Genomic DNA, 25,576 nt, shown 5'->3' on the forward strand with positions numbered 1-25,576 from the left:
CACAGCGGGGACCCTGAGCACACGGGGGACCCTGAGCACACGGGGGACCCTGAGCACACGGGCCACAGCAGAGGGAGAGCGTGGGCTCAGGTGATCTCACGGCCTGACGGGGCGGGCGTGGTCTGAGCCCAGGCCACCCGAAGCCACAGGGGGTGTCTGCTTTCTCTGGGAGGCCCCTTCTTTGTGGTGCTTTGGGTCTGCTCCATCCGTCTCTCTGAACACCTCCTTGCTGCACCCACACGCCGTCCCGCCTGGCTAGTCCCCCCAGCGGTCCTGGAGCCCCCTCCCTCCCCCGCTGGGGACCAGTGAGAACTCTGGGCAGGAGCTCTTCCGGAAGAGCTTGCCCGGCCCTGCAGGCTCAGCTGTGGCCAGCGGTCGGCTGGTGTGGCCTGCTGCCCAGGGAGGGGCCAGGCGGCTCTCCTGAGAAGGGGTGGCCGGGGAGGGCAGGGGCGCTCCATTCTGCAGGACGGGAGCCTGAGCCCCAGAAGTGATGGGCTTGCCCTGGGCCCCGGGGCAGCTCCCCAGTGGGGTGCTGCCCCGGGCCAGGCGGGGAGCCCTGTACGGGTGTCCTTTTGGCTGGGACCCTTGTTCCTGTGTGACGGCAGGCAGCTTTGGTCCCGGTTAAACGGCTGCCCCTTCTGGGAAGACTCCTGGCATCTCTCATTCCTGTCACCTGATGACACAGGCTGGGACGAGAGCCAGCATTGGCTGTGTACCCGCTGGGTGGGGGCGCTGTGCTGATTGATGCCCACCCTCACATTCACGCTGCCTCTAGGGTGTGGGGCCGGGCCAGTGTCTCTTGCAGGGTCCCGTCTATTCAAACAATGTGAGTCATTAAGAAAAAATATATAAGGTCTACCAGAAAGTTTTGTTTGTTTCTGGAATAAAACTAAATACAAATTTTTCTTACCGTCAATAAACTTTATTAAATAATATAATTGCCATTATTATTAATGATTTCTTGCCAGCGTGAGGCCAATTTGTATATCCCATTTTTGAAAAATGTTTTATCTTTTGATGCGAAAAATTGAACCAGTGCTTGTTTGATATCTTCTTCATTTTTGAATTTTTTTGCCCTTCAAAACATTTTGTAAGGACATAAAGTGATAGTCGGAGGGTGCTGAGTCCGGGGAATATGGTGGATGTGACAGACATGCTTCTGTAGCATTTCTTCCTTGTTGAAGTTTGTAAAAATTACAGTAGCATAAATGAACTTTATCAGTAGCCATGGATGGGTACACTATCGCTTCACACGTAAGACTAACGTGAATCAACTTTTTTTTAGTTAATTTGCTACGTCAGTATGTATACATTAAGTGATAAAAATAGAGAGGCACAGGCCCTGGCCAGTTGGCTCAGTGGTAGAGCGTCGGCCTGGCGTGCGGAGGTCCCGGGTTCAATTCCCGGCCAGGGCACACAGAAGAGGCGCCCATCTGCTTCTCCACCCCTCCCCCTCTCCTTCCTCTCTGTCTCTCTCTTCCCCTCCCGCAGCCAAGGCTCCATTGGAGCAAAAGATGGCCCGGGCGCTGGGGATGGCTCCTTGGCCTCTGCCCCAGGCGCTAGAGTGGCTCTGGTCGCGACAGAGCGATGCACCAGATGAGCAGAGCATCGCCCCCTGGTGGGCGTGCTGGGTGGATCCCGGTCGGGCGCATGCGGGAGTCTGTCTGACTGCCTCCCCGTTTCCAGCTTCAGAAAAATACAAAAAAATAAAAAAATAAAATAGAGAGGCACAGCCTGACCTGTGGTGGCACAGTGGATAAAGTGTCGACCTGGAATGCTGAGGTCGCCGGTTTGAAACCCTGGGCTTGCCTGGTCAAGGCGCATGTGGGAGTTGATGCTTCCTGCTCCTCCTCCTGTTCTCTATCTCTGTCTCTCTCCTCTCTCTCTCTAATAAAAATGAATAAATAAAATCTAAAAAAAAATAAAAAATAAAAAAATAGAGAGGCACACACGCGCCAAATTAACATGTGCTTACGTATTGAAACTTGTGATAGAAACGGACAGAACTTTCCGGTAGACCATATATATATATGATATATATATATATCATATATATATATGATATGTATATAATATATATGATGTACGTGTGTGTGTATATATATGTATCAGATGTCAGCGGCCCGATCTGTGGTTATGGGAATGAAACACCCGTGGGAGAAGCTGCCGTCACCCCACGTTCCTGAGACCGGCAGGCCCAGGGTTCTGTGGTGATTCCACTGGGAGGCACAGGGCTCCTTGGGACATCTGGTCGGCCTCATGTGGGTTAGAAGGCCGGAGGGCAACTTTTAGGGGAGCAGTGGTGCCTGGGGCCCATGTAAGTCGCGGCTAGGGCCCGGAGCAGCCCACCCGGGTGTCACTAGCTGCTACGACCAGTCCCGGCAACCAGAGAGGGACTTAGAACATGGCTCAGAAAGGTTCACACCAACACCAGGGGCCCTTGAGCTGTGGGCTGAATGTGGGGCTCCTCACCTACCTGTAGGCGGGGGTAAGGAGACTGAGGCTGGAGGGAGGCCCCCCGGGGAAGAGGACCCACACCCTGCACCCTGCACCTTGCTGCAGCCCCTTGCTTTCCACCTGGAGAGGCTGCCCAGCTGCCAGGTCAGGCCTGAGTGCCTCCCCCCCACCCCCCTGGGAAACCCCTCGAGCTGCACCCGCCCAGCCAGTGTCCCCACCCTACTGCCCACTCCCACCCTGCAGAGCAGAGCGCCCGCCCTCGCTGGCTGGCCGTGGGGTGTGCTGTGATTGGGTGGTTAAATTGTCCGTCTTCCACAGACCTGCATCTTTATTATACGCGCCCCCCCCCCCCGCCCCCGCTCAGGTCTGTCAGCAGCATGGGCTGTGCTCATGGCAATGGCAAGGGCAAGCCCCCCGCGTGACGGTGACAGTGATGTTGTGTGGTGCTCACAGAGCCCCTACCGGGCCAGGCACGGCTGGGACTTTATCTCCTAATAACCTTCCTTATCAGAGGTCTGTTCTGAAAGTGTCCCCACTTTACAGATAAGGAAACTGAGGTCTAGTGAGGGGAAGCCCTGGTCCACGCCACTCAGCAGTTTGACCCCCAGTCTGTGCCCTGACCTCTCTACCATGCCAAGTTGGAGCCCCCCACCCCCCCCACCCAGAGCCCGAGGAGCCCCTGTCCAGTGCTAAGGGTGATGAGGTCCATCATGATTTGCCATTTTCCCCAAGGCACCAACTCCTCGAGATTGGGGGGTCTGTGCCCTCCGGAACCTCCCTGGAGGTCAGGAGGCCGACAGGGCTCCTTGAGCAGCCAGGACGTGGCGTGAAACCTCAGAACCAGCCCGGGGACCTCGCCTCAGCCGCCACCCCTGGGATTCCTGCCCGTCCCTGGTGGCTGGTGGTGCACGGTTGGTTGTGAGGGTTCCTGCCTGGTGAGTCAGACAGCAGCGACGCAGGGACACCCATTCCCCCTTTTTCTGCCCCTTTCAGTGTGTCTGAGTGAGTTCTTGAACCAAAACGCAGGACGTGGGACTTTGCACCGTTCCGTAACATTGTTCGATGACATTAAGAGCGAGCCTTTTAATCCAATGAGTTCCTTACGGCTGCCGTTATTGCAAACATACATCATGAGTTGTAGGGACAGGATGAATTTGAGTCTTTAACTCGCAGTTTGGTCCCAGCGGCTCCAGTTTAATAAATTTTTCATGCTTTTCTCCCCCCACCTCTCCATTCACGGAAGAACAAGGCTTCCCAGCATCCTGTCTCCGTGGACCTGGGGTTGAGATTATCCATTACGGCAATTTACGAGACCAACAGAAATGCCATTTCTCACACCTAGCCTCTGCTGGGGGGGACGGTGGCTACGCGCTGTCCAGGTGGGAGCCCAGGGCAGCGGCCTCGGTCTCATCCACATGGTCAGGAGCGAGGGAGTGACATCTTTTTTTTTTTTTTTTTGAGACAGAGAGAGAGTGAGTCAGAGAGAGGGATAGACAGGGACAGACAGACAGGAACAGAGAGATGAGAAGCATCAATCATTAGTTTTTCGTTGCACGTTGCAACACCTTAGTTGTTCATTGATTGCTTTCTCATATGTGCCTTGACCACGGGCCTTCATCAGACTGAGTAACCCCTTGCTCGAGCCAGTGACCTTGGGCTCAAGCTGGTAAGGTTTTGCTCAAACCAGATGAGCCCGCTCTCAAGCTGGCAACCTTGGGGTCTTGAACCTGGGTCTTCCGCATCCCAGTCCAATGCTCTATCCACTGCACCACCGCCTGGTCAAGCAGGAGTGACATCTTGAGCAGAACCTGCTCATTCTTGCCTTTGGGCTCATGGCCAGATGTCAGAAGTCGCCCAGACCTGACACTCTTCTGCTGTTCGGGGACTGTTGAACACGGGTTCCATGTGCTGCTCTTTCTCGCACGCAGGGAACCTGGTGTGGCTTCTGGGGCACCAATGAGGGACCACCACGAACAAGCAGGCTGATGTCACATCCATCCATCCATCCACCCATCCATCCATCCATCCATCCATCCATCCATCCACCCACCCATCCATCCACCCACCCACCCACCCACCTATCCATCCATCCATCCATCCATCCATCCATCCATCCATCCACCCACCCACCCACCTATCCATCCATCTATCCATCCATCCATCCATCCATCCATCCGTCCGTCCGTCCGTCCGTCTGTCCGTCCGTCCATCCATCCACCCACCCACCCCACCTACCCATCCATCCATTCACCCACCCACCTACCCATCCATCCATCCATCCACCCACCCACCTACCCATCCATCCATCCATCCATCCATCCATGCACCCACCCACCTATCCATCCATCCATTCACCCACCTACCTACCCATCCATCCATCCACCCACCCACCTACCCATCCATCCATCCACCCACCTACCCATCCATCCATCCACCCACTCACCTACCTATCCATCCACCATCCATCCATCCACCCACTTATCTGTCCATCCATTCATCCACCCACCCATCCGTCCATCTATCCACCCACCCATTCACCCATCCATCCCATTCATCCATCCATCCACCCACCCACCCACCGAACCACCTACCCACCCATCTATCCACCCACCCATCTATCCACCCACCATCTATCCATCCATCCACCATTCCATTCATCCACCCACCCACCCACCTATCCATCCACTCACCCACCCACCTATCCATCCATCCATCCATCTACCCACCACCCACCCACCCACCTATCCATCCATCCATTCATCCACCCACCCACCCACCTACCCATCCACCCATCTACCCATCCACCCACCATCCATCCATCCACTCACCTATTTGTCCACCCATTCATCCACCCACCCGTCCGTCCATCTATCCACCCTCCCATTCACCCATCCATTCCATTCATCCATCCATCCATCCACCCATCTATCCATCCATCCATCCACCATTCCATTCATCCAATCAGTTGTGTATTCGTTCAGTTACCAACTGGTTACTCAGCATGTTCTGTGTTTCTAGGAGCTGCTCCAGTCCGCAGGGGGTGGGGTGGCGGCTACGAGAGGGTGAGCCCTGGAGCAGGGGTGCGGGGCTCCCACGTGGACCCTCCCACTTCTGAGAGAGGCTGTTGATACTGGGGACTGTCTGGGACCCTCACAGCCTCGGCCCAGCAGACACAGCTCTGCGGTGAAAGCTGACTCCAGTCTGTCTGTCTGTCTGTCCTGCTCCCTCCACAGCTGGTTTCTGCCTGGGAGCCACGGCTCTGTCGTGTCCTCCTTGTGGCCTCTGCCACATTTCCCACCGTTCTGTGCCTCGGTTTCCCTGTGTGTGACACGGTGGGCGGGCTGTATCTGCTTCAGGGACTGTGGGGCAGGTCTCCAGTGACATCGCGGGCAGCACTGTGGGACTCATGCAGGGACGGTGGCTCCTGTCCCCCCACCCATTTTCCTGTTTTACTGGCAAGGGTCCAGTGGCCGTGGTCATGCCGTCCGGGGGATCGCACACAAGCCACACATGCAGTTTTGAATTTTCTAGTAGACACACACATGCGCGCGCGCGCACACACACACACACACAAGAACGTATTTTTATTTAACCCGTTTAACCCAGTATATCACAGCCACGGGCGGCGGGCGGCCCCTGTTGGGGCGGCACGGGTCTGAGGTCCAGAACGTGGTTCCGGGACCCGGAGCGGAGCCTGTGTGGACCCAATGGCGCTGGCCTGGGTTGTTCTCCAGGGCTCTAAGCTCCTCGCCTTTCGAGGTCCTTGAATAACAGAGCAGCTGGTTGGAAAACTTAATGCAAAATATTGCCACTTAAGCACGCTTTGTCAAGCACACCGGGAGGCCTATTTTTAAATTGCTCTAATGATTAGTGACTTGCATTTGCATAATGGCGTACCCCTCCCTGGACCCCCCTCCCCTTTATTCTGGTGTGCATCTAGGGGCCTGGAGTGCTGCTCCTCCTGTCTTACAACTGCCCCTGCCCCAGATCTGGGCTGGCCTGGGGTTAGGTGCCTGAACTGGGGGAGCTCCCCGCCAGGGGCCGGGTGGGAGGTTTGTGCACAGAAGCACGACATAAGGGGAGCCCAGATTGGGGCTGGGTCAATGCCAGCTCAGAAACCCGGGAGGGCTTCTCAGAAGAGGCGACAACTGGGTCTTGGAGCCCAAGTCGAAACCACTGAAGAGAGGGCCCCGCAGAAGGAGCAGTCTTGCAGAGGTCTGGCAGGGCCCCATGCCCTGGAGAACGGGAGGTGGGGAGTGGGCTGAGAGGCAGGCAGGCGAGGTGGGACCGCCTGCCTAGGACCTGGGCTTCCCATGTCAGAGGCTGGCCCAGCATCGCCCTGTGGAAACAGTGTGGTTTGTGACACTTCGTGGGGTTTGCAAGAAACCAGAATTATTGAAGCTTCCTGGGACTCACAGGCCCACGTGGAAACGCCTCTCACCTCCCAGCTGGGGTGTGTTCGGTGACAGGGAGCTCCCGGGTGCATCGGCCCGCCTTCGGCGGCCACACGTGACTCTCTGTCTTTATCTGGGCGCGTGGGATCCTGAGGGCCCCGTATATCCATCTCTGGAGCGAAAGCTCCAGCCCAGGTCGTCTGGGGAGGGGAGCCCCTTCCAGCCGGATGGGTCCACGGCCTGACAGGCGAGGAGCCTGCGGCTTCCTGCTGGTTCTGCTTTCCTCCGAGTGGCAGTGGTTCGAGGCTTAAACAAATGTGACCGGGACACGGCTGAGAGCGTGAATTATCTGTGGATGGATAGCCACGCGCTGCGTCGCGTCGTAAAATGTCTTTGCGGCTTTAAACACGGCCTGTTAGCCTCGCTGGGGTCATTTTTTAAGGTGCATAAAATGTAGGAGTTCCTGAGTGGATGTTGCTCTCGGGGAGGTGTGGGGGCGGACAGCTTCTTGTGGCAGGGCCTCCTCGTCCCTGGTGGGTGAGGTGGGGGCACAGGTGACAGTGGGGGTGCTGCTTGCTGCAGGGGCCGGGGGGGGGGGCCAGAGCCGCCAGGCCGGCCCCCTTCGTGGCAGGGGACGCGGAGCGGTTGCTTTGCCCTGTGACCTGCTTCTGCATGGCAGCCTGTCCCCACCCGCCCGCCCGCCCGCCTGTCCCAGCCGCAGGGTTTGTGTACATGCTACCCCGAGTCCGTTTATGTTGGGGTCACCTGGCATGACGGATCCGTGTCGCAGAGGAGGGATGGAGACCCCGAACCACCTGCAGCTCCCGCCTTGGACACTCCCCTGGGCCCCGCCCTTGAGACAGCCTGGGTGGGGGGTCCCGGGGTGGGGGGAGGCCCCGCCCTTGAGACAGCCTGGGTGGGGGGGTCCCGGGGTGGGGGGAGGCCCCGCCCTTGAGACAGCCTGGGTGGGGGGGTCCCGGGGTGGGGGGAGGCCCCGCCCTTGAGACAGCCTGGGTGGGGGGGTCCCGGGGTGGGGGGAGGCCCCGCCCTTGAGACAGCCTGGGTGAGGGGTCCCGGGGTGGGGGGAGGCCCCGCCCTTGAGACAGCCTGGGTGGGGGGTCCCGGGGTGGGGGGAGGTCCCGCCACGGCTTAGGAAGAGAATCCCTCTGGGACTCTGGCCGGTGCTGTTCTCTAGGCAGCTCCTGAAGGGCTGTGCAGCCTCAGGGGACCGTCCTGTCCTCTCTGGTCCCCGGCTCCCCCGCCCGCAGGTCGGGGTGAGGGTGTGTTCCGAGGGCCTGGGAGGTGGAGCTCCCTCGCAGGGCAGCGGCTCCTTGTTCGTCCGTCCCCCCCACGGGGAGGGGAGCCCGTCCAGCCCACAGGGCCCGGCTCTTCGGGCCATCGGGCGCCCCCCACCCACCAGTGCGGGCTGAGGTCAGGCGATGCCTGGTGGGTTTCCTGGTCATGAGCTCGCGAGGGATTGGCGTCCTGCTTCCCAGTGTCCGACAGCCGCTGACAGCCCGGAGCCCGCACGCACAGCGTGGCGTGCCTGTCGGTAGTGATGTTCCACATCTACTGGAACACACAGGCGCGCCCGGGGCGAGGCGGAGAGCTGGCTTGCTTTTCCTTTTTTCTTTTGTAGGTGGCAAGGAAGCGGGGTGTGTGCGAGGGAGAGCGGCAGCCTCTCTGAGCACCTGGCTTCCTGTCGCCAGGACCGGCAGGCGCGGCTGCTGGGGCCCAGGGCCTCGGGGTCCGGGCGGGTGGTGAGGGCGAGACCTCAGGCCGCTGCGAGCGAGGACTAAAATAATCGTCGGGATTTCGCATCTGTCAGCGCAGCTGCCTGCCGGAAAACAGCAGGACAGGGAGGATGAGACAGAGAGAAGGCTGGGGGACAGGGTCGCTGTCCTTGGACGTCGGGTGGGGACTGGTGACCAAGGCGTCCGCTTGGCGTCCACAACAAGGGAGCAGGGCCCAGGACTCAGCGTGGGGTGGGCCTGGCCCCGCAGGCTCGTCGGCTCTGGGCGTCCACGTCCCTGCCTTCGTCCAGGATCCGCCTCGGACTCGCGTGACCGCCTCCCCTCCGTCGGGTCACCAGCGAGAGACTCCTGTTCCTCCAGGCGAGAGGCCCGCGTGTCCGGGCCCGGTTTGGAAGGAGACGGGGGCCACCAGCCCTGGGTGTGCCCGGTCCGGGGTGGCAGGGAGCTGGAGTCTCTGGCAGGGAGCTGGAGTCTCTCTGCCGGCCCGAGAGACGGGTGTGGGAAGAATCGGTCCCAGAGGCGCTTGTGTTGCAGGGGCTCGGGTTCCTTTGCAAGGACTGCGGAGACGGGGCTGCGCTGGGTCGTGCGCCCCGGGCTCAGGCTCGGGAGCCTTGCCCGCGGGAATGTCCACTGGGAGCACGTGGGCCCGACTCCGGTTCTGGGTGTGGGTCACAGCTGGACACTCGTGCTCGTGGGGCAGGAGGAAACGGAGGCCGGAGCCTCGCACAGTCGGATTCAGCTCCCAGTCACTGCGCCGCACGGGGGACCCTTCAGACACGGGGAGCCGCCTTATGCACCCCTCCCCCAACCCCACACCTGCCGTTTCCTCTTCCTGCGGCCCAGCAGCCGGGCCTGTCAGATGCCCGGGGCCCAGCTGGTCAGGATAGGAATAATCTGCTCTAACAGATGCTGAGGCTTGTCCGCTGTCCCCTGCCCCACTCAGGACACGCGCTTTTGGAGGTGGGCCCTTTGCTGATTAAAAAAGCAAGGTCAGCCCTGGCCGCTTGGCTCAGTGGTAGAGTGTGGCCTGGGGTGTGGAAGTCCCAGGTTTGATTCCCGGCCAGGGCACACAGGAGAAGCACCCATCTGCTTCTCCACCCCTCCCCCTCTCTTTCCTCTCTGTCTCTCTCTTCCCCTCCCGCAGCCAAGGCTCCATTGGAGCAAAGTTGGCCCGGGCGCTGAGGATGGCTCCATGGCCTCTGCCTCAGGCGCTAGAATGGCTCTGGTCACAACAGAGCAACGCCCCAGATGGGCAGAGCATCGCCCCCTGGTGGTCATGCCAGGTGGATCCCGGTCGGGTGCATGCGGGAGTCTGTCTGACTGCCTCCCTGCTTCTCACTTCGGAAAAATACAAAACAAAACAAACAAAAAAAAACAAGGTCGTTGTGGGATGCTGGTGCCACATTGGCCAAAGGAACAGAACCGTGCGTGAACAGCACGGCTGTGTTCTGGCAGCATCTGCATCTCAGACGTGGCTCCGCCCCGTCGGTCACCCCCACCCCCAGCCCCTGGGACGGAGCTGGTGCTGACGTCACCCCCGTGTTCCCAGAGCTGAGAACTGGTCTTGGGAGAAGCACCGATCTCACCAGTCAAATGCGACGGGTTCCCCATGTCTCATTACTTTCACAATTTTTTTTTTTCTTTTATTTCTCTTCGAGGAAATGAAAGGCAGAGTAAGTCTAAGTCTTTTTTTTTTTTTTTTTTTTTTTTCATTTTTCTGAAGCTGGAAACGGGGAGAGACAGTCAGACAGACTCCCGCATGCGCCCGACCGGGATCCACCCGGCACGCCCACCAGGGGCGACGCTCTGCCCACCAGGGGGCGATGCTCTGCCCATCCTGGGCGTCGCCATGTTGCGACCAGAGCCACTCTAGCGCCTGAGGCAGAGGCCACAGAGCCATCCCCAGCGCCCGGGCCATCTTTGCTCCAATGGAGCCTTGGCTGCGGGAGGGGAAGAGAGAGACAGAGAGGAAAGCGCAGCGGAGGGGTGGAGAAGCAAATGGGCGCTTCTCCTGTGTGCCCTGGCCGGGAATCGAACCCGGGTCCTCCGCACGCTAGGCCGACGCTCTACCGCTGAGCCAACCGGCCAGGGCTACTTTCACAATTTTGTTTTGATTTTTTTTTCTTAAAATCCCTTCTTTGCTCTTTTCTTTCTTTCCCTTTCTCCCGTCATGCGGGACGTCCACCAAGGGAGATTTCCATGCTCCTGGGTCATCGTCCGCGCACACTGGCGTTTCTCAGCGACCGCTGACCCAGATGAAATAACGGGGCAGCGTCTCCGTAAACGAAGAGCCCTGTGCGTGTCGGAAGCGGGGGCTCCGCGTGCTCCCTTGGCTGTGGGATGAGGACCCACAGGGAGGGCGGCTGGGCCCACTTCCGGCAGGAGGCTGCCCGCCGACCTGTCCAGTCTTCCGCAGCCTCGGGATGGCAGGCGTTTACAGAACAGAGAGAAGGAAGGGAGGGTGCCCGCGTTTTTTTTTTTGAGGTTATTCTGTCCCAGATGCCAGAGCACGGCTCCCCCGCCCGGTGTACCCCAGCACCCTGAGTGAGCTAGGAGGGGTGAGCGGCCGAGGTGCGTGGGAGGCGAGCTGTGGGCGCGATGCTCCTTGGCTTTGAGGACGGAAAGGAAGCTGAGAACTTGGCCGTGGATATGGGGCTCGGGGTGTCCGCCCTGAGTGCCTTCCCGTGCCACAGTCCCGTGGTCTTATCCCCTGTCCGGGCACGGGGAGAGGGAAGGGACCGCGTCGTGTTACTCTGACCCGGAGGAGCCCTCGGATTCTCTGCGAAGGCGCTCGCTGTGGGTGAGATGGAGATCTGGCGGGCTTTTTTTCCGGAGGACCATCCCCTATTCAGAGTGCAGGCAGCCGCACCCTCGCCAGCTGGAGGTGCCACAGGAAAGAAACGGAGCCTGGCTGGGCAGCCAGAAAGTCAGGAGGGAAAGGCTAGAGGGAGAGCAGGAGCCCCCAAGTGTCGTCACCCGCCTCAGCCCTGGGCTTACGTGGAGCCTCATGCACACGGGAAGGGTCCTCAGGTTTCTCGCGAGAAAGTCGGCATCGTGGAAATGGAAGAGAGCATCCATTTCAGCGGCTGCCTCCTGAGTCCAGCTACGTCAGCTGTCTGCCAGCCCAAACACTACCCTTCAGAGGACACGGTCGGATCCAGTCTCTATAACGTCTCATCCGGGAGGTTCGGTCTCCCGATGACAACGGCCGGACTTGCAAAGAAGCAGGAAACCCTGCCTCACGTCCGGCAGAAAAACGGAGTCCGTGGGAACACACCTTGATGACTCAGTCAGATGTTAGGATGAGCGGTTGCAATAAATAACGGTCCGGATCTTAAGAGGAGAACATATGGCTGAATGAACGGGCAGATGGGAGGACTCAGCCAAGAAATAGAAACCGTGGAAAGGGTCGCACGGGAAATTGTGGAACAGAACGCCCCCGGAGCTGCAGCGAGCAGTGCCTGGGTCAGCCGAGTGGAAGATTGTGGATGGCGGAGGGACGACGCGTTGGACCTGAAGGTGGCCGCGTGGGTGTCCTACTCTATGTTACGGAGAGAAAAGAAGATTGAACGGAGGGACAGAGCCTCAGCCGTGTGGGACAGTGCCCCGTGGTCTGACCCGGCTCTGACGGGAACCCCGGAACTGAGAAGAAAGAACGAGGCAAGGAAACAAAATAAAAATGGAAAGCCTCGTCGTGACCCATGCTTCCTAAATCCCAGAGCCTCTGGGATGAGACTGCAGAGTTTTGCCGAGTGGTCTTCAGGAAGACCCGGATACGTGAAACGCTCCGTTTGTGAGTTGGAAGATGGTGTGGTTAAGATGGTAGCTCTCCCCCAGTTAAACTGTCGATCTAGTACAGTTTCTGTTGGGATCCCAGCTGACTTCTTTTCTTTTTTCTTTTTTTCTTTTTTTCCAAGTGAGAGGAGGGGAGGTACAGAGACAGACTCCTGAATGCACCCTGACTGGGATCCACCTGGCAACTCCGGTCTGGGGCCGATGCTCTGCCCATCTGGGGCCATGCTTGCAAACAAGCTATTTTTAGTGCCTGAGGTGGAGGCTCCACAGAGCCATCCTCAGTACCTGGGGCTGATGTGCTCAAACCAATCAAGCCATGACTGCAGGAGGAGAAGAGAGAGAGAGAGAGAGAGAGAGAGAGAGGGCAAGAGAGAGAAGGGGGAGGGTTGGAGAAGCAGATGGTTGTTTCTCCTGTGTGCCCTTGTCTGGAATTGAACCCAGGACATCCACACACCGGGCTGACACCCCTGCCAACCGGCCAGGGCCCCAGCCGACATTTTTTTTTTATTACCAGATTGTGAAGGTTACATGGAGGCAACATCGAGTAGCCTGAACGATCTTGTAAGGAGCAAAGCCGGAGGATTTAAAACTACCCGAGTTGAAGACTTCCTGTGCAGCTGACCAGGACCGAGTGGTGTTGGCTTTGGGACGGATGAGTAGGTTGATGGACCAGATGAGAGAATTCCAAATAGACCCAGCGTCTGTGGTCAGTTTTTTGTTGTTGTTGTTGTTGTTTGGCAAAGAGATCTAAGCGATCCAGTGGGGGAGTAAAGGAAGTTCTCAACAACTCATTCTGAACCACCTGGATATATCCCTGCGGGAAAACGATGAACTTCAATCTCGACCTCACACCACACACAAAAACCAGTTTGAGGTAGACCAGAGCCGACGTCAACACCAACTCCGTGGAGCTCGGAGCAGAAGGTACAGGGAAAGCACCCTGGCCGAGTGGCAGAAAGCCAAGAGGTCTTACCCAAGACACCAGGCTGTCTCAGGGCACAGGACGGGGTCAGGGCACATCCGTAGAAGAAGCGTTTTGAGAAATCTGGCTTCCTTAACTTGAAATAGTGAATTCTTGAGACCTTGAAGAGAATAAGTCACCAAAGCCAGAGACTGGGGGAAAAAATGTTCACAACACTTATCCGAGAAAGAACGTTCATCCGACACGCATCAAGATCCAGCGTCCGTCAGTGAGGTGGGCAGCGAGGGTTTAGAAATGGCCGCAGCTCTCCAGCAGGCGTGTCACAGAGGAAGAGACACGGAGGGACCCTAAGCACATGGAGGACTCCTCAGCGCTGCTCGTCTTCGGGGAGCTCGGACTGAAACCCCAGGGACGTTTCGTTAGGCAGCCCGGCCCAGCGGCTGAGACTGAAGACACCAGCAACCACCGGAGCCGAGAGAGCCGGCAGCAGGGAGTGTGCATGGGGCCGCGGGGGCCGCGGGGGCCGCGGGGGCCGCGAGGGCTGCAGCCACGTCGGAAAAACACCTAGCAGCTGCTGAAGTTGAACACGCATCTTCCCTTCGACCCAGCAGTTTCGCTCCTGGGGGCCTTTTGTTTCCATAGAAAATGAGTGCCTCTCTCTCTCTCTTTCTCCCTCTCTCTCTCTCTCTCTCTCTCTCTCTCTCACACACACACACACATGTACATGCACACACACACGTGTTTATAGCAGCTTTTATTTACAATAACTCAAACGTGGAAGCAACTGAAATGTTCATCAAGAGGAGACTGGCGGGCCCTGGCCAGTTGGCTCAGTGGTAGAGCGTCAGCCTGGCGTGCAGAAGTCCCGGGTTCGATTCCCGGCCAGGGCACACAGGAGAAGCGCCCATCTGCTTCTCCACCCCTCCCCCTCTCCTTCCTCTCTGTCTCTCTCTTCCCCTCCCGCAGCCGAGGCTCCATTGGAGCAAAGTTGGCCCGGGCGCTGAGGATGGCTCCATGGCCTCCACCTCGGGCGCTAGAGTGGTTCTGGTTGCAACAGAGCGACGCCCCAGATGGGTATGCTGGGTGGATCCCAGTCAGGCACATGTGGGAGTCTGTCTGCCTCCCTGCTTCTCACTCCAGAAAAATACAAAAAAAAAAAGAAAGAGAAAAGAAGAAAAAAAGAGACTGGCGAGAAAGTGTGGTATGTCTGCACGATGTGTGAGCAGTCGGCGATGAAATGGAGCTGGGCAGGCAGCAGCTCAGGTGGACCTCACCGTTGTGACGTTGGGGAAAAGAAGCTGGGCACCGAGTCACCGTGCCAGACGGTGCTGCCGATAGGATGCTCCAGGCAGAACTGACCCGATAGGATGCTCCAGGCAGAACTGACCCGTGCGGGAGAGCGGCCGGAGCGTGGGTCCTGGGGAGGGGAGGGAGGAGTGTTGAGGGGAGACAAGAGTGCTCTGTGTGTGGCGATGGTGTGGCAGGGGTTATCCATCCGCCCGTCACGTGGTCGTATGTACATACAGCTCAGGTGTTCCGCCCGGGCTCGAAACGCAGCAGGTGCCGTAGATGTGGGCGTTGCCCGAGACGGGTGAGACTTCTGACTCACAGGCGGTGCCAGGAAGAGGGAGGCAGAGAGGCGACTTGGCCCCTCGGACAGATGCCTCGTCCAGGACCCAGCGGTCCACCGGGGCCTCTGAGTCCCACCTGTGACCCCTCCAGCCTTCGCTGTCCGCTCCCTCCGTGAAATGCCGCAGCCCCTCTTTCGGCTCGTCGGGGGCTGGTGCCTGCCTCCCCCCACGGTCAGTAGATCCCCTCTTGGGTTTTTCTGAACCCCTCGGTGCCAACCTCAGAGCTCAGTCCCCCTTCAGGTACTCAGCGAGCGAAAGCGTGGTGGCCAGTACCCCTGAGTGGACAGTGCCCCTGAGTGGACAGCGGAACAGGAGTCCGTTCCCCGGAAAGTTCGTAGGACCTTGGCAAGTCCGAAGGGATTTAGAAGTTGGGCTTTGTCCAGGGAAGAGCTAGCCTCATCCACAGTCCAATTATGAATAATTGGAGATGCAGAGAGGGGAGTACACTTTGTAGAGGGCGCCAGGGGGAGTCCCAAGTCCCAGACTGAGAGGGGGATCCTGGAAGGCCTCCTGGAGGAGGTATCTCACAACCTGAGTCTTACAGGGCAGAGGGGGTAACGGGTTGGAGTGGAGCCCAGGGCATGACCACGGGCTGGAACAAAGGTCTACTGAATGATAAGTTACGCGGTAATGTCCTTGGTACTGGTTGGGGTGGGACATCCCAGACTCACCCCCCCTCCATCCTGCTTCCTTACCGTGTGAGCGCTGAACCTTGACCTTCTCGCTGGGGAGACCCTGGGCTGAGCACTGAGGCTCCAGGTTGCAGGCGTGGGCTGGGGCGAGGGCATTTGGACCAGAGGCAGGAGCCCAGGCGCCAGAGCCGGGCACTCTGCCGAGAGGCCGTGCGAAGACTCCCGCCGAGGGTCTCACCCTGGGCCCCTGCCGTGTGTCCCAGCGTTTCCCGAAGGGCTGGAGAGGTGGGGGCTTTATCACGGCGGGCAGAGCGCACGACGGTGATCGGCACGCAGCCTGACTCAAACTCACAGACGCCTGGGAGGCAGGTGCCCAGCCCCCCATCACCCCATTTCATGGACCGGGAGACTGAGGCCGAGAGGAAGGAGCTCGAGGCGGCCCTGGCCCGTCTGCCCTCTGGCCGGAGTCCTCCCTTCCCTCTGACCACTTCCCTCCTGCGCAGCGAGCATGACCTGGGGGAGGACATCTACGACTGTGTCCCGTGTGAGGATGAAGGGGACGACATCTACGAGGACATCATCAAGGTGGAGGTGCAGCAGCCCATGGTAAGCCCCCCGCCCTGCCCACGCCCACCCTCGCCCGCCTTGGGCTTTTACAGAGTTGGCGGAGCGGCCTGGCCCTTCCTTTAAAAACCTGAGCCGGCCCAGAGCCGGAGCCTGGGGGGGGTGCTCGCTGCCCCCCGTGTGGAGGGCGTGGCAGAGGCTGCCTGCACCCCGTTCTTCCTGGGCCCGGCGCCTCCCCGTCCTGAGTCCAGCCTGCTGCGGGCTCTCCGTCCCCGTGAAGTCTCCCAGGGAGCCCGGGATGTGACACCGCTGCTGTCGCCACCTTCCACGATGCGTCGCCAGGGGGTTCTCCCTGAAGGGTGTGTGGGGCTCCAAGTCCCTCCTGTCCGGGGGTGGGGGGTGGCATCGATCATAGCGGCAGCTCTGTCTCACGCTGCACGCCTCAGTCCCCCGCTTTGTGCAGGACGCGGGGACTCCGCCATTGTCTCAGGGAGTCAGCTGTGCATCTTTTATGTGGCAAGGGCATTCATTTCCCAGCGGGGCAGCGGGCGCTGGCTAACAGCCTGCCGATGCCAGTTGGCTGCGGTGCGGGCTTATTGCCCACAGCTGCCGTGCTGCGGAGGGTGCTGTGGGGGTCCTGCTGGCCGTGCCGGGGAGATGGGGACCCGGGGGACCTGGCAGGGTGAACCGCGGCCCTCTGGGACCCCCAAGCTCTCGGGGGCAGTCGGGGTGCCGCTTACCAACACTGGGGGCTTTTGATGTCCTTTGCTTTCCCTGAAGAAATGGGGGGAATTTCTCAGAAAGTGAATCTCAGTGTTGAGACACGAGAAGCTGGGGTCGCCGTTCTCTAAACACACCAGCCTTCAGAGAGGCTGTCCGAACTCTGGTGGTGCCCACCGCCCCTGCCGGCCTCCCATGGGGTGGGGGAGACACAGACGTACTGGGCAGTGGCACTCACAGCCCCCCAAACTCTGCTCCCAAGAATGGGGTTCTCATTTTGCCCTGAAGGGTCTGAAGGTGGGTGTCGGTCCCCATTATAACTCTCCAGTCTTGCTCCAGAGAGTCAACTGTGGGTCTCTGACCACAGGCCAGCCTCAGCCATGCAGGAGGGGGCAGCTCTGTTCCTGACCTCCCTGGGAAGTCAGTCAGGGGGCTGAGTCCTTACCTGCTGCTGGAGGTCCTGACTCGCCTCCCCTGAGCTGCCCTGGGAGCCTGGCTAGCTGCCTAGATTTGCAGCTGAGGTTGGGGCCACCTCACTCCCCACACCCTTTGGAAGCGAGAGTGAGTGTGTGTGCAAGTGTCCTGTGGTCCCCTTGACCCCAGGTCATACCAGCTCCCAAGAGACCCCTCCCAACTGAGACACTCCCTGGAGCTCTCTGCTGTCCCTGGTCCTGAAGTGCCCACAGCAGACCTGGGGCTATTGGCAGGACCTCTGGGGAGCTGGGGAAAGATTTCCTCCCGTGTCCTGGGCACAAGCTGCCACCTGCCTGCCCTGCTCTGCCCAGTGTCCTAACACTCAGCACTGGTGCTCACGGCCCCTGTCACGTCCTCAGAGAGAAAACAGCTGGTTTTATTTCATCTTGTCACGTCTGAGCTATCTCGGCAGTCTAAGTGGAGGGTAATGGGGACAGGGACTTCTGCGAAGGGAGATAAAGTCAGAGGATGGCAGGTGTCACTCAAAGCCCGGATGTGGGGATGCTGGCGACGGGCCTGTCCCGGGACCGTCCCCCCTCACCCAGCCGGGCCACGTGGCCTCCGTGAGGCCGCTGGCCGAATGCATGCCAGCCTCCCGACCTCCCCCGCGCGTGTGTGGCTGGGATAACAAGGTGACACCGTTAATTGGGTCTCTGTCCTTTGTCTTTCATGCTCCCAGATCAGGTACATGCAGGTGAGTGCTGCCCGCACCATCCTCCTCCACCTCTCTGGGGGGCCCCCAGCCTCCGAGACGCCTTGGGCGTCGGCCCCCAGGCAGACCCTGTCAGGCACCGTTTTCACACAAGGTCTTAGGGGGGATCATGGAGCCCTGAGAGTGACAGGCTGTATCCTGGGGCGGAGCCCAGGGGCTCCTGCCGGCCCTGACCCCTGGGGCCCGTGCCCCGTGCCGCTCGGCAGATCTGCGGCCCTGGCAGACCCAGGCAGGGCCCCGGGCACTTCTTGGAGGAAGAGGTTGGTGTAAGGGCACATGTGAGTCTAGATGACCTGCCATTGCCCTGGAGCCTTGCTTACAGGCAGATAACGGCTCAGCCTGAAAGGCCCGAGGGAGTGTGACATCCTTTGAATAGTCACGTCACACACACACACACACCCGCCCTGGCCCTGGCCCCGCTCCCGCCCCCATGGCCACGGTGTCTTGGACAGTCCTGCTCCCGGCCACGTTCCCTCCAGAGGTGCCGTGGGGGTGTGGCCCCCAGGGACCCGTGCCAGTGGCTGTTGTCACAGGACCCTGGTTGGAGGCCCGTGGACACTCAGAAGGTCCAGCCCTGTGAAGCATCGGTGTCTTTCTCTGAGTCACTAACTGGCCGATGATGGGACAGCCGCTTAGCTGGCGGACAGGGGTCCTCGGGGAGCCTCAGAGCCCTCTCCCGGTACACACAGTAGGTGTGCATGCTTCAAGCATGCCACACCTGCTGTGGACGCCGGAGAGGGCGGCTCTGAGGGCCTCACCATGGTCTGGAAGCCCCCCCTTCTGCCTCGGGTCTGTCTGTCACCAGTTCTCAGGTCCATGCCGCACCCTGTCCTCGTGCCTCAGTTTCCTCAGCTGCGAAAGGGCCAGAAGGCCTGGGGCCCGCCTCTGCCCTCCCCTCCGGCCTCCCCACGTCACACTGGGCCTCCCCTCCGGCCTCCCCACGTCTCACTTGGCCTCCCCTCTGGCCTCCCCATGTCACACTGGGCCTCCCCTCCGGCCTCATCACGTCACACTGGGCCTCCCCTCCGGCCTCCCCACGTCACACTGGGCCTCCCCACGTCTCACTCGGCCTCCCCTCTGGCCTCCCCACGTCACACTGGGCCTCCCCTCTGGCCTCCCCACGTCACACTGGGCCTCCCCTCTGGCCTCCCCACGTCACACTGGGCCTCCCCACGGCCGGGCCCGGTGGTCAGCAGGCGGCAGGCCTGGTGGGCATCCTGGCTTACGCTGCGTGTCCGTCCCCTAGAAAATGGGCATGACCGAGGACGACAAGAGGAACTGCTGCTTGCTGGAGATCCAGGAGACTGAGGCCAAGTACTACCGGACCCTGGAGGACATCGAGAAGGTGGGTGGGGAGCTTCAGCCCATTCCTGGTGGCCACCTGGGCCACCCCAGGGCCACCCCAGGGCCGTCACCAGGAGGGGACTTTGCATCAGGGACCCCCTGCCAACGGCCAGTGCTGAGTGGGGTGCAAAACCCAGCATTTCTTTTTTAAGTGAGAGGAGGGGAGATAGACTCCTACGCGCGCCCTGGTCGAGATCCACCCGGCCACCCGTCTGGGGCTGATGCTTGAACCAGCTGAGCCTCTGGCTGCGGGAGGGGAAGAGGGAGAGAAGAGGGAGAGGGGAGGGGGTGAGAAGCAGGTGGTCGCTTCCTCTGAGTGCCCTCACTGGGGATCGAACCCAGGACGTCCACAGGCTGGGCCGGCGCTCTACCCACTGAGCAAACTGGCCAGGTCCCCAACATTGTTTTCAAGCTGGAACCTTCCTGGTGGCAGGGACCCCTAAGCAGGTCCCTCACTGTGGAGGGCACTGTGTGGCCTGTAGCCAGCGGTCCTGTGATGTCCATTGGCCCCCAGGTCTGGCTCCGGCCTCTGACTGACATTCCCCTCCTCCTATGTGCCTGTCCTCCGTTCCCGCCAACCATGGGCCTTTCTGCAAATGCACCAGACAGCTTCCCGGCTGCACAGCCGGGCCCCTGAGTTCGGCCTCCCCTCCCCCACAGTCCCACCCCTTCCGGAGGCCCCTGCTCCCTGGTGGTCAGCTCCTGCCAGGCCGCCTTCCCTGCGTGCAGCCCAGGTCCCGTGGGAGGAAACTGCCAGGCTGCTGGCTCCCTCCCCTCCCCTAGAACACGCCTTCCAGGGTGGCATGGCCTGTTCGTGGCATCGCGGCGTGACATGGGGGGCTGAGCACACCGGGGGCCTCAGCCAGGGCACACAGGGTGCTTCTGGGGTGACCAGGGTTTTAGCCCTCCCCTAAGCATGAGGCGGGTGTCGCTACCCCGTGTCATAGGTGAGGAGACGGGGTCAGAGCCGGCCGGCACCCGCCGGTCCTCGGCACAGGGAAAGCCGGGACACCAGCTGTGTTCGTCCGGCCAGTTCTCTCCTGCCCCGTGCAGTGGCTGAGGACAAAGGTCCAGGGGCTAGGCCCCTCGGGGGAGCAGGGGCAGAGAGAGGAGAGGCCAGTCCTTCTCCGCAGGGGCTTCCGGGCCTAAGATGACAGCTTCCCACGTGGGAGTCTCTCATCGAAGGCTGGACCTGGAGGGACTGGGGACGGAGCCGCTGCCCGCCGTGGGGCGCTTCTGGGGTTGGAGAGCGTCTCTCTCGACAGCAGCAGGTTTAGGGGTGCACCTGGGAGCTCAGGCTCAGGAATTTGAGTGTCAGGTGGGAATGGTGGCCCTGTCACCATCCAGAGGTGTATGCGGGGTGATGTCCCTCACCTTCCCGGGCCTCAGTGTCCTCAAATGTCTCAAACAACAAAGGCAGTGCTCACCCCGGTGGCTGTGGGGTTCAAGTCCAGTGCCACGCCCATGCGAGCGGCCCCCCCTTGGGACTCTGCCCCTGTCAAAGGTGGGGGTGCTTGGTTGGCCCACAGGGCAGGGTCCAGAGGCCCCAGAGTGCTCCCCAGTGTGCTGGGTGCCAGCCAGGTGTCAGGTGTGTGCAGCCGCCTGGCCCTGGCCTGGTTGTCAGAGCCCCTCTGGCCGGCGGCCACGGCCTGGGAGGTGGCTGGCGCCCTCCCGGCTGAGACGGCTGCACTGGGGTCTCTCTTGCAGAACTACATGGCTCCCCTGAGGCTGGTGCTGAGCCCGGTGGACATGACAGCCATCTTCATCAACCTGGAGGTGAGCGGCCCAGGCTGCCCCGTGCATGCGGGCCCTGGTTTCTATCAACACGACTGTCCCCGGGGTCCCAGCAAGCCACGTCCCTGCCGGGGGCACGCTCGGTCCTGGCTCAGGGCAGACGAGAGGAGTGCCATCCTCTCCTCCCGCTGGGGACTTGGGTTTTAGGGGCAGGAGGACGTCTTGCCCGCTGTCCGTCCTGGCTGGCGTGGCTCGGACAAACACTCCCTGGAGGAGGTGTGAGGTTTCATCAGCCGCTGGACGGAAATGTGTGCCCCCCCCCCCCAAAGGCAGAGCCTGCTCTGCAGGTATCTGGGTGTGGACAGAGAGAGGCCATCCCCGCGGGAGGGTTCACCTGGGCACGATCAGCAGAGTGGGGCTGGGTTGGCTCGAGGCTGTACCAGCTGTGCATATGGGGGAGAACCCTCCACCCCACCCAGCAGCTCCGGATGCCCCTGCCTGTCCCCTCAGCCCCACACCTGCTTGAGGGTCACCTCCTGGTGTCGGCTGACCCGGACCCCTGCTCTCTGTGCCCTTGAACTGGAGTTTATTCTCTGTGAGTGGTGGCCGGCAAGGACGTCCAAGGACAGGATGGGAGCCTGGACAGGGCACTTGGGTAGCCCCAGCGTGCTGCGTGCCAGTCACCTGTCCACTCAGCCACGTGGGCAAACTCCCCTCCCCATGGGGAAGCTTCATCCTTCAGAACCTGGGGCCCCAGAGCCTGCCCTGGGCCGGCCGCACGTGTCTGGACAGGCAGAGGCAGCCGTGGACACTCCCCGCAGACCGCACGGGGGACTCCGTGTGCTCGGGTCTCCTCGGGTGCCCAGCGCGGTGGCACGTCCTGGCTGGACACCACCGGGTCTCTGTGGGATGGCCCGCCCGGCGCCTGGGCCGCCCACACCGGAAAGTGCGGCCAACGGCCACGCGGGCCCTTGTTGCCTGGGGCCCCTGGTCATAGGCTGACTGACCGCTTTGTCCTCCCAGGACCTGATCAAGGTGCATCACAGCTTCCTGAGGGCCATCGACGTGTCCATGATGGCGGGGGGCGGCACGCTGGCCAGAGTCTTCCTCGAGTTCAAAGAGAGGTGCGTGTCAGCCCCTGCCCTGCCTGGGGCCTCGGTGGCGCCTGGCCGCCTCTCTGGGTCTGCCCTGGGACGGTGCGGGGCTGGCGGGGTGGCCCCAGCCCTGGGACGGTGCGGGGCTGGCGGGGTGGCCCCAGCCCCGGGACGGTGCGGGGCTGGCGGGGGACGGTGCGGAGCTGGCGGGGTGGCCCCAGCCCCGGGACGGTGCGGGGCTGGCGGGGTGGCCCCAGCCCCGGGACGGTGCGGGGCTGGCGGGGTGGCCCCAGCCCCGGGACGGTGCGGGGCTGGCGGGGTGGCCCCAGCCCCGGGACGGTGCGGGGCTGGCGGGGTGGCCCCAGCCCCGGGACGGTGCGGGGCTGGCGGGGGACGGTGCGGGGCTGGCGGGGTGGCCCCAGCCCGTCGGGAGTCCCAGGTGGTGTGTCGCCCGAGGCGGGTGGCTGTGCCCCTGAGGCCTGTCCCGTCCTCACTTGGGAACTGAGAAAGCAGCCCGTCCTGCCCATCACAGCCTCAGGGGCTGCCCGAGCGTGGCCTGGGAGGGAGGAGGCCTCGCAGGGGCCCCAGCGGCTAGCTCCCGCTGTCTCTGTCGTCGGGGAGGGGGGTGTCTCAGTAGCAGAAGGACATCTGAGCCAGGACGGCCCCCCTGCTGTCCGCCAGGCCCCTGGGAGAGTCTGCCCCCTCTGCCTGCATGGGCAGGTGGTGTGGGATGGACAGAGGCCACTCCAGGCGGGCCTGAGTGGAGGGCGGGAGGACGTGGCTGAGAGCCGGGCTCCGGTGTCCCCTCCTGTTGGGGTAAACTGAGGCTGGGCCTGTGCCTCGGACGTGGCCAGTCCACATCCAGCCAGGGGCCCGGACCTCTGGGGGTGCAGGGCAGTAGCTGCGGTCATGGGTGCTCGGCCCATGACCATGGTAAACCAGCCCCACCCCCTTGGGGCTCCTTGGGCTTCTCTCCTCCGGCTTTGACCCCCTCCAGGGGCAGGATGGGAGGGGTCTGCACCTCAGCCCGGCCCTGACCTGGACTAGGGCCACAGAAGGGGAGCCTCCCTGGGTCGGGGAGAGCGGGGTGCCCCTGCTTCCCAGTGCTCTAGCAGCCCGCTCCCGAGCCCCGCGGAGTTTCAGGGGCGGGGAGGAGACGGCCACGGACAGAAAAAAGGCGTTAGAGGTGTTAGCGCGTGAGGAGCTGTCATAGGGAGAGACCGTTGGCTGTGCGCTCGGCAGCCTCAGCGGCTTCCTAAGTCTGTGTGTGTGTGTGTGTGTGTGTGTGTGTCTGCATGCGTGTGTCTGCGTGTGCTCCATCCAGGCTCCTGATCTACGGGGAGTACTGCAGCCACATGGAGCATGCCCAGAACACACTGAACCAGCTCCTCGCCAGCCGGGAGGACTTCCGATTAAAAGTGGAGGTAACGGTGGCTTCTGGCCCGTCCCTTGACTTGTCCCTCGCTTGTTCCTCCGAGGCTTCTTTTTTTTTTTTTCTTCATTTTTCTGAAGCTGGAAACGGGGAGAGACAGTCAGACAGACTCCCGCATGCGCCCGACCGGGATCCACCCGGCACGCCCACCAGGGGCGACGCTCTGCCCTCCATGGGGCGATGCTCTGCCCATCCTGGGCGTCGCCATGTTGCGACCAGAGCCACTCTAGCGCCTGGGGCAGAGGCCACAGAGCCATCCCCAGCGCCCGGGCCATCTTTGCTCCAATGGAGCCTTGGCTGCGGGAGGGGAAGAGAGAGACAGAGAGGAAAGCGCGGCGGAGGGGTGGAGAAGCAAATGGGCGCTTCTCCTGTGTGCCCTGGCCGGGAATCGAACCTGGGTCCTCCACACGCTAGGCCGACGCTCTACCGCTGAGCCAACCAGCCAGGGCTCCTCCGAGGCTTCTTGCTGACCCGTGTTGTGAGGAGGGGGTAGTGATAGGACTTCTCTGCAGATGATGTTTTTCCTCCTTTGCTGGGGCGGGGAGCGAGGACCCCTGTCTCAGGCCAGACACAGCCTGAGTCCCTTGGGTGCCGTTGAGATGGTCTCCAAGGACCAGATCTAGCTCAGCGGGGGGCTGTGACTGACCCCTGACCCTGGCCTGCGCAGACCCCAAGGGGAGGCCCCAGGTGACGGGTGTTGGCTGGGAGCTGTGGCGGCTCCCACCCCTCTCCCATCCTCACCCCAGGCTCAGGGCCAGTCCCTTGTCCACGTGAGCCCCACTCCAGAACCTTCTCCTTGCTCCCTTCCTGGGGGTTAGCTGGGCTGCTCCCACCCCTCTCCCATCCTCGCCCCAGGCTCAGGGCCAGCCCCTTGTCCACGTGAGCCCCACTCCGGAACCTTCTCCTTGCTCCCTTCCTGGGGGTTAGCTGGGGCGTCTCCCACCCCTCTCCCATCCTCGCCCCAGGCTCAGGGCCAGCCCCTTGTCCACGTGAGCCCCACTCCAGAACCTTCTCCTTGCTCCCTTCCTTGGGGTTAGCTGGGGCGTCCCCCACCCCTCTCCCGTCCTCGCCCCAGGCTCAGTCCCTTGTCCACGTGAGCCCCACTCCGGAACCTTCTCCTTGCTCCCTTCCTGGGGGTTAGCTGGGCGGCTCCCACCCCTCTCCCGTCCTCGCCCCAGGCTCAGGGCCAGCCCCTTGTCCACGTGAGCCCCACTCCAGAATCTTCTCCTTGCTCCCTTCCTGGGGGTTAGCTGGGGCGTCCCCCACCCCTCTCCCATCCTCGCCCCAGGCTCAGGGCCAGCCCCTTGTCCACGTGAGCCCCACTCCAGAACCTTCTCCTTGCTCCCTTCCTGGGGGTTAGCTGGGGCGTCCCCCACCCCTCTCCCATCCTCGCCCCAGGCTCAGGGCCAGCCCCTTGTCCACGTGAGCCCCACTCCAGAACCTTCTCCTTGCTCCCTTCCTGGGGGTTAGCTGGGCGGCTCCCCAGGCTGCGGCTCCCACATCAAGCCGTTTGCTGAGTAGGATCCTGGTGCAGGGTCCCCTTGCTCTAGCCGTGCTGGGGTGACTCTTGGAGACCCCGGATGTCCCTCGTGTCCAGGACACAAGTGGGGAGCCCCTTGTTCTGTGGGTAGTTCCCCTTAGTGTGAGCTGGCTTCCCTGAGGAAGTCCTGAGGCAGGCCCGTCATCCAAGTCCCCGTGTGGCCACTGCGGACCCCTGAGGCCGAGAGGTGGTGGGCCCCTCACACCTGGTTTGGAGTGGGGGGAGGTTCTGAGAGCCAGGCCAGAGAACGATCGGACACCGGGGCCCCAGTTCCGGCCATAGGTCTGCCCCTCGTGGCCGGGGTGTGGGAGTGTTGGGGCCCCTCGTGGCCGGGGTGTGGGAGTGTTGGGGTCCAGCGTCCCCAGGCAAGGAGGCTC

At 61.5% G+C, this 25,576-nt stretch overlaps 1 protein-coding gene across 2 annotated transcripts in view; it reads left to right on the plus strand.

Annotated features, from left to right (window-relative positions):
- Positions 1-25,576, plus strand: part of VAV2 (vav guanine nucleotide exchange factor 2) — a 192,584-nt gene that overhangs the window by 133,953 nt on the left and 33,055 nt on the right. For both annotated transcript variants that reach the window (XM_066255787.1, XM_066255788.1), the window contains exons 5-9: positions 16,089-16,191; positions 19,302-19,400; positions 21,107-21,175; positions 22,157-22,257; positions 23,552-23,651. In XM_066255787.1, coding sequence (XP_066111884.1) covers positions 16,089-16,191; positions 19,302-19,400; positions 21,107-21,175; positions 22,157-22,257; positions 23,552-23,651 — 472 coding nt within the window. The remainder of the gene's footprint in view (positions 1-16,088; positions 16,192-19,301; positions 19,401-21,106; positions 21,176-22,156; positions 22,258-23,551; positions 23,652-25,576) is intronic.

The sequence above is a fragment of the Saccopteryx bilineata genome, chromosome 2 (assembly GCF_036850765.1).
Source record: "Saccopteryx bilineata isolate mSacBil1 chromosome 2, mSacBil1_pri_phased_curated, whole genome shotgun sequence".
NCBI classification, from domain to species: Eukaryota; Metazoa; Chordata; class Mammalia; order Chiroptera; family Emballonuridae; genus Saccopteryx; species Saccopteryx bilineata.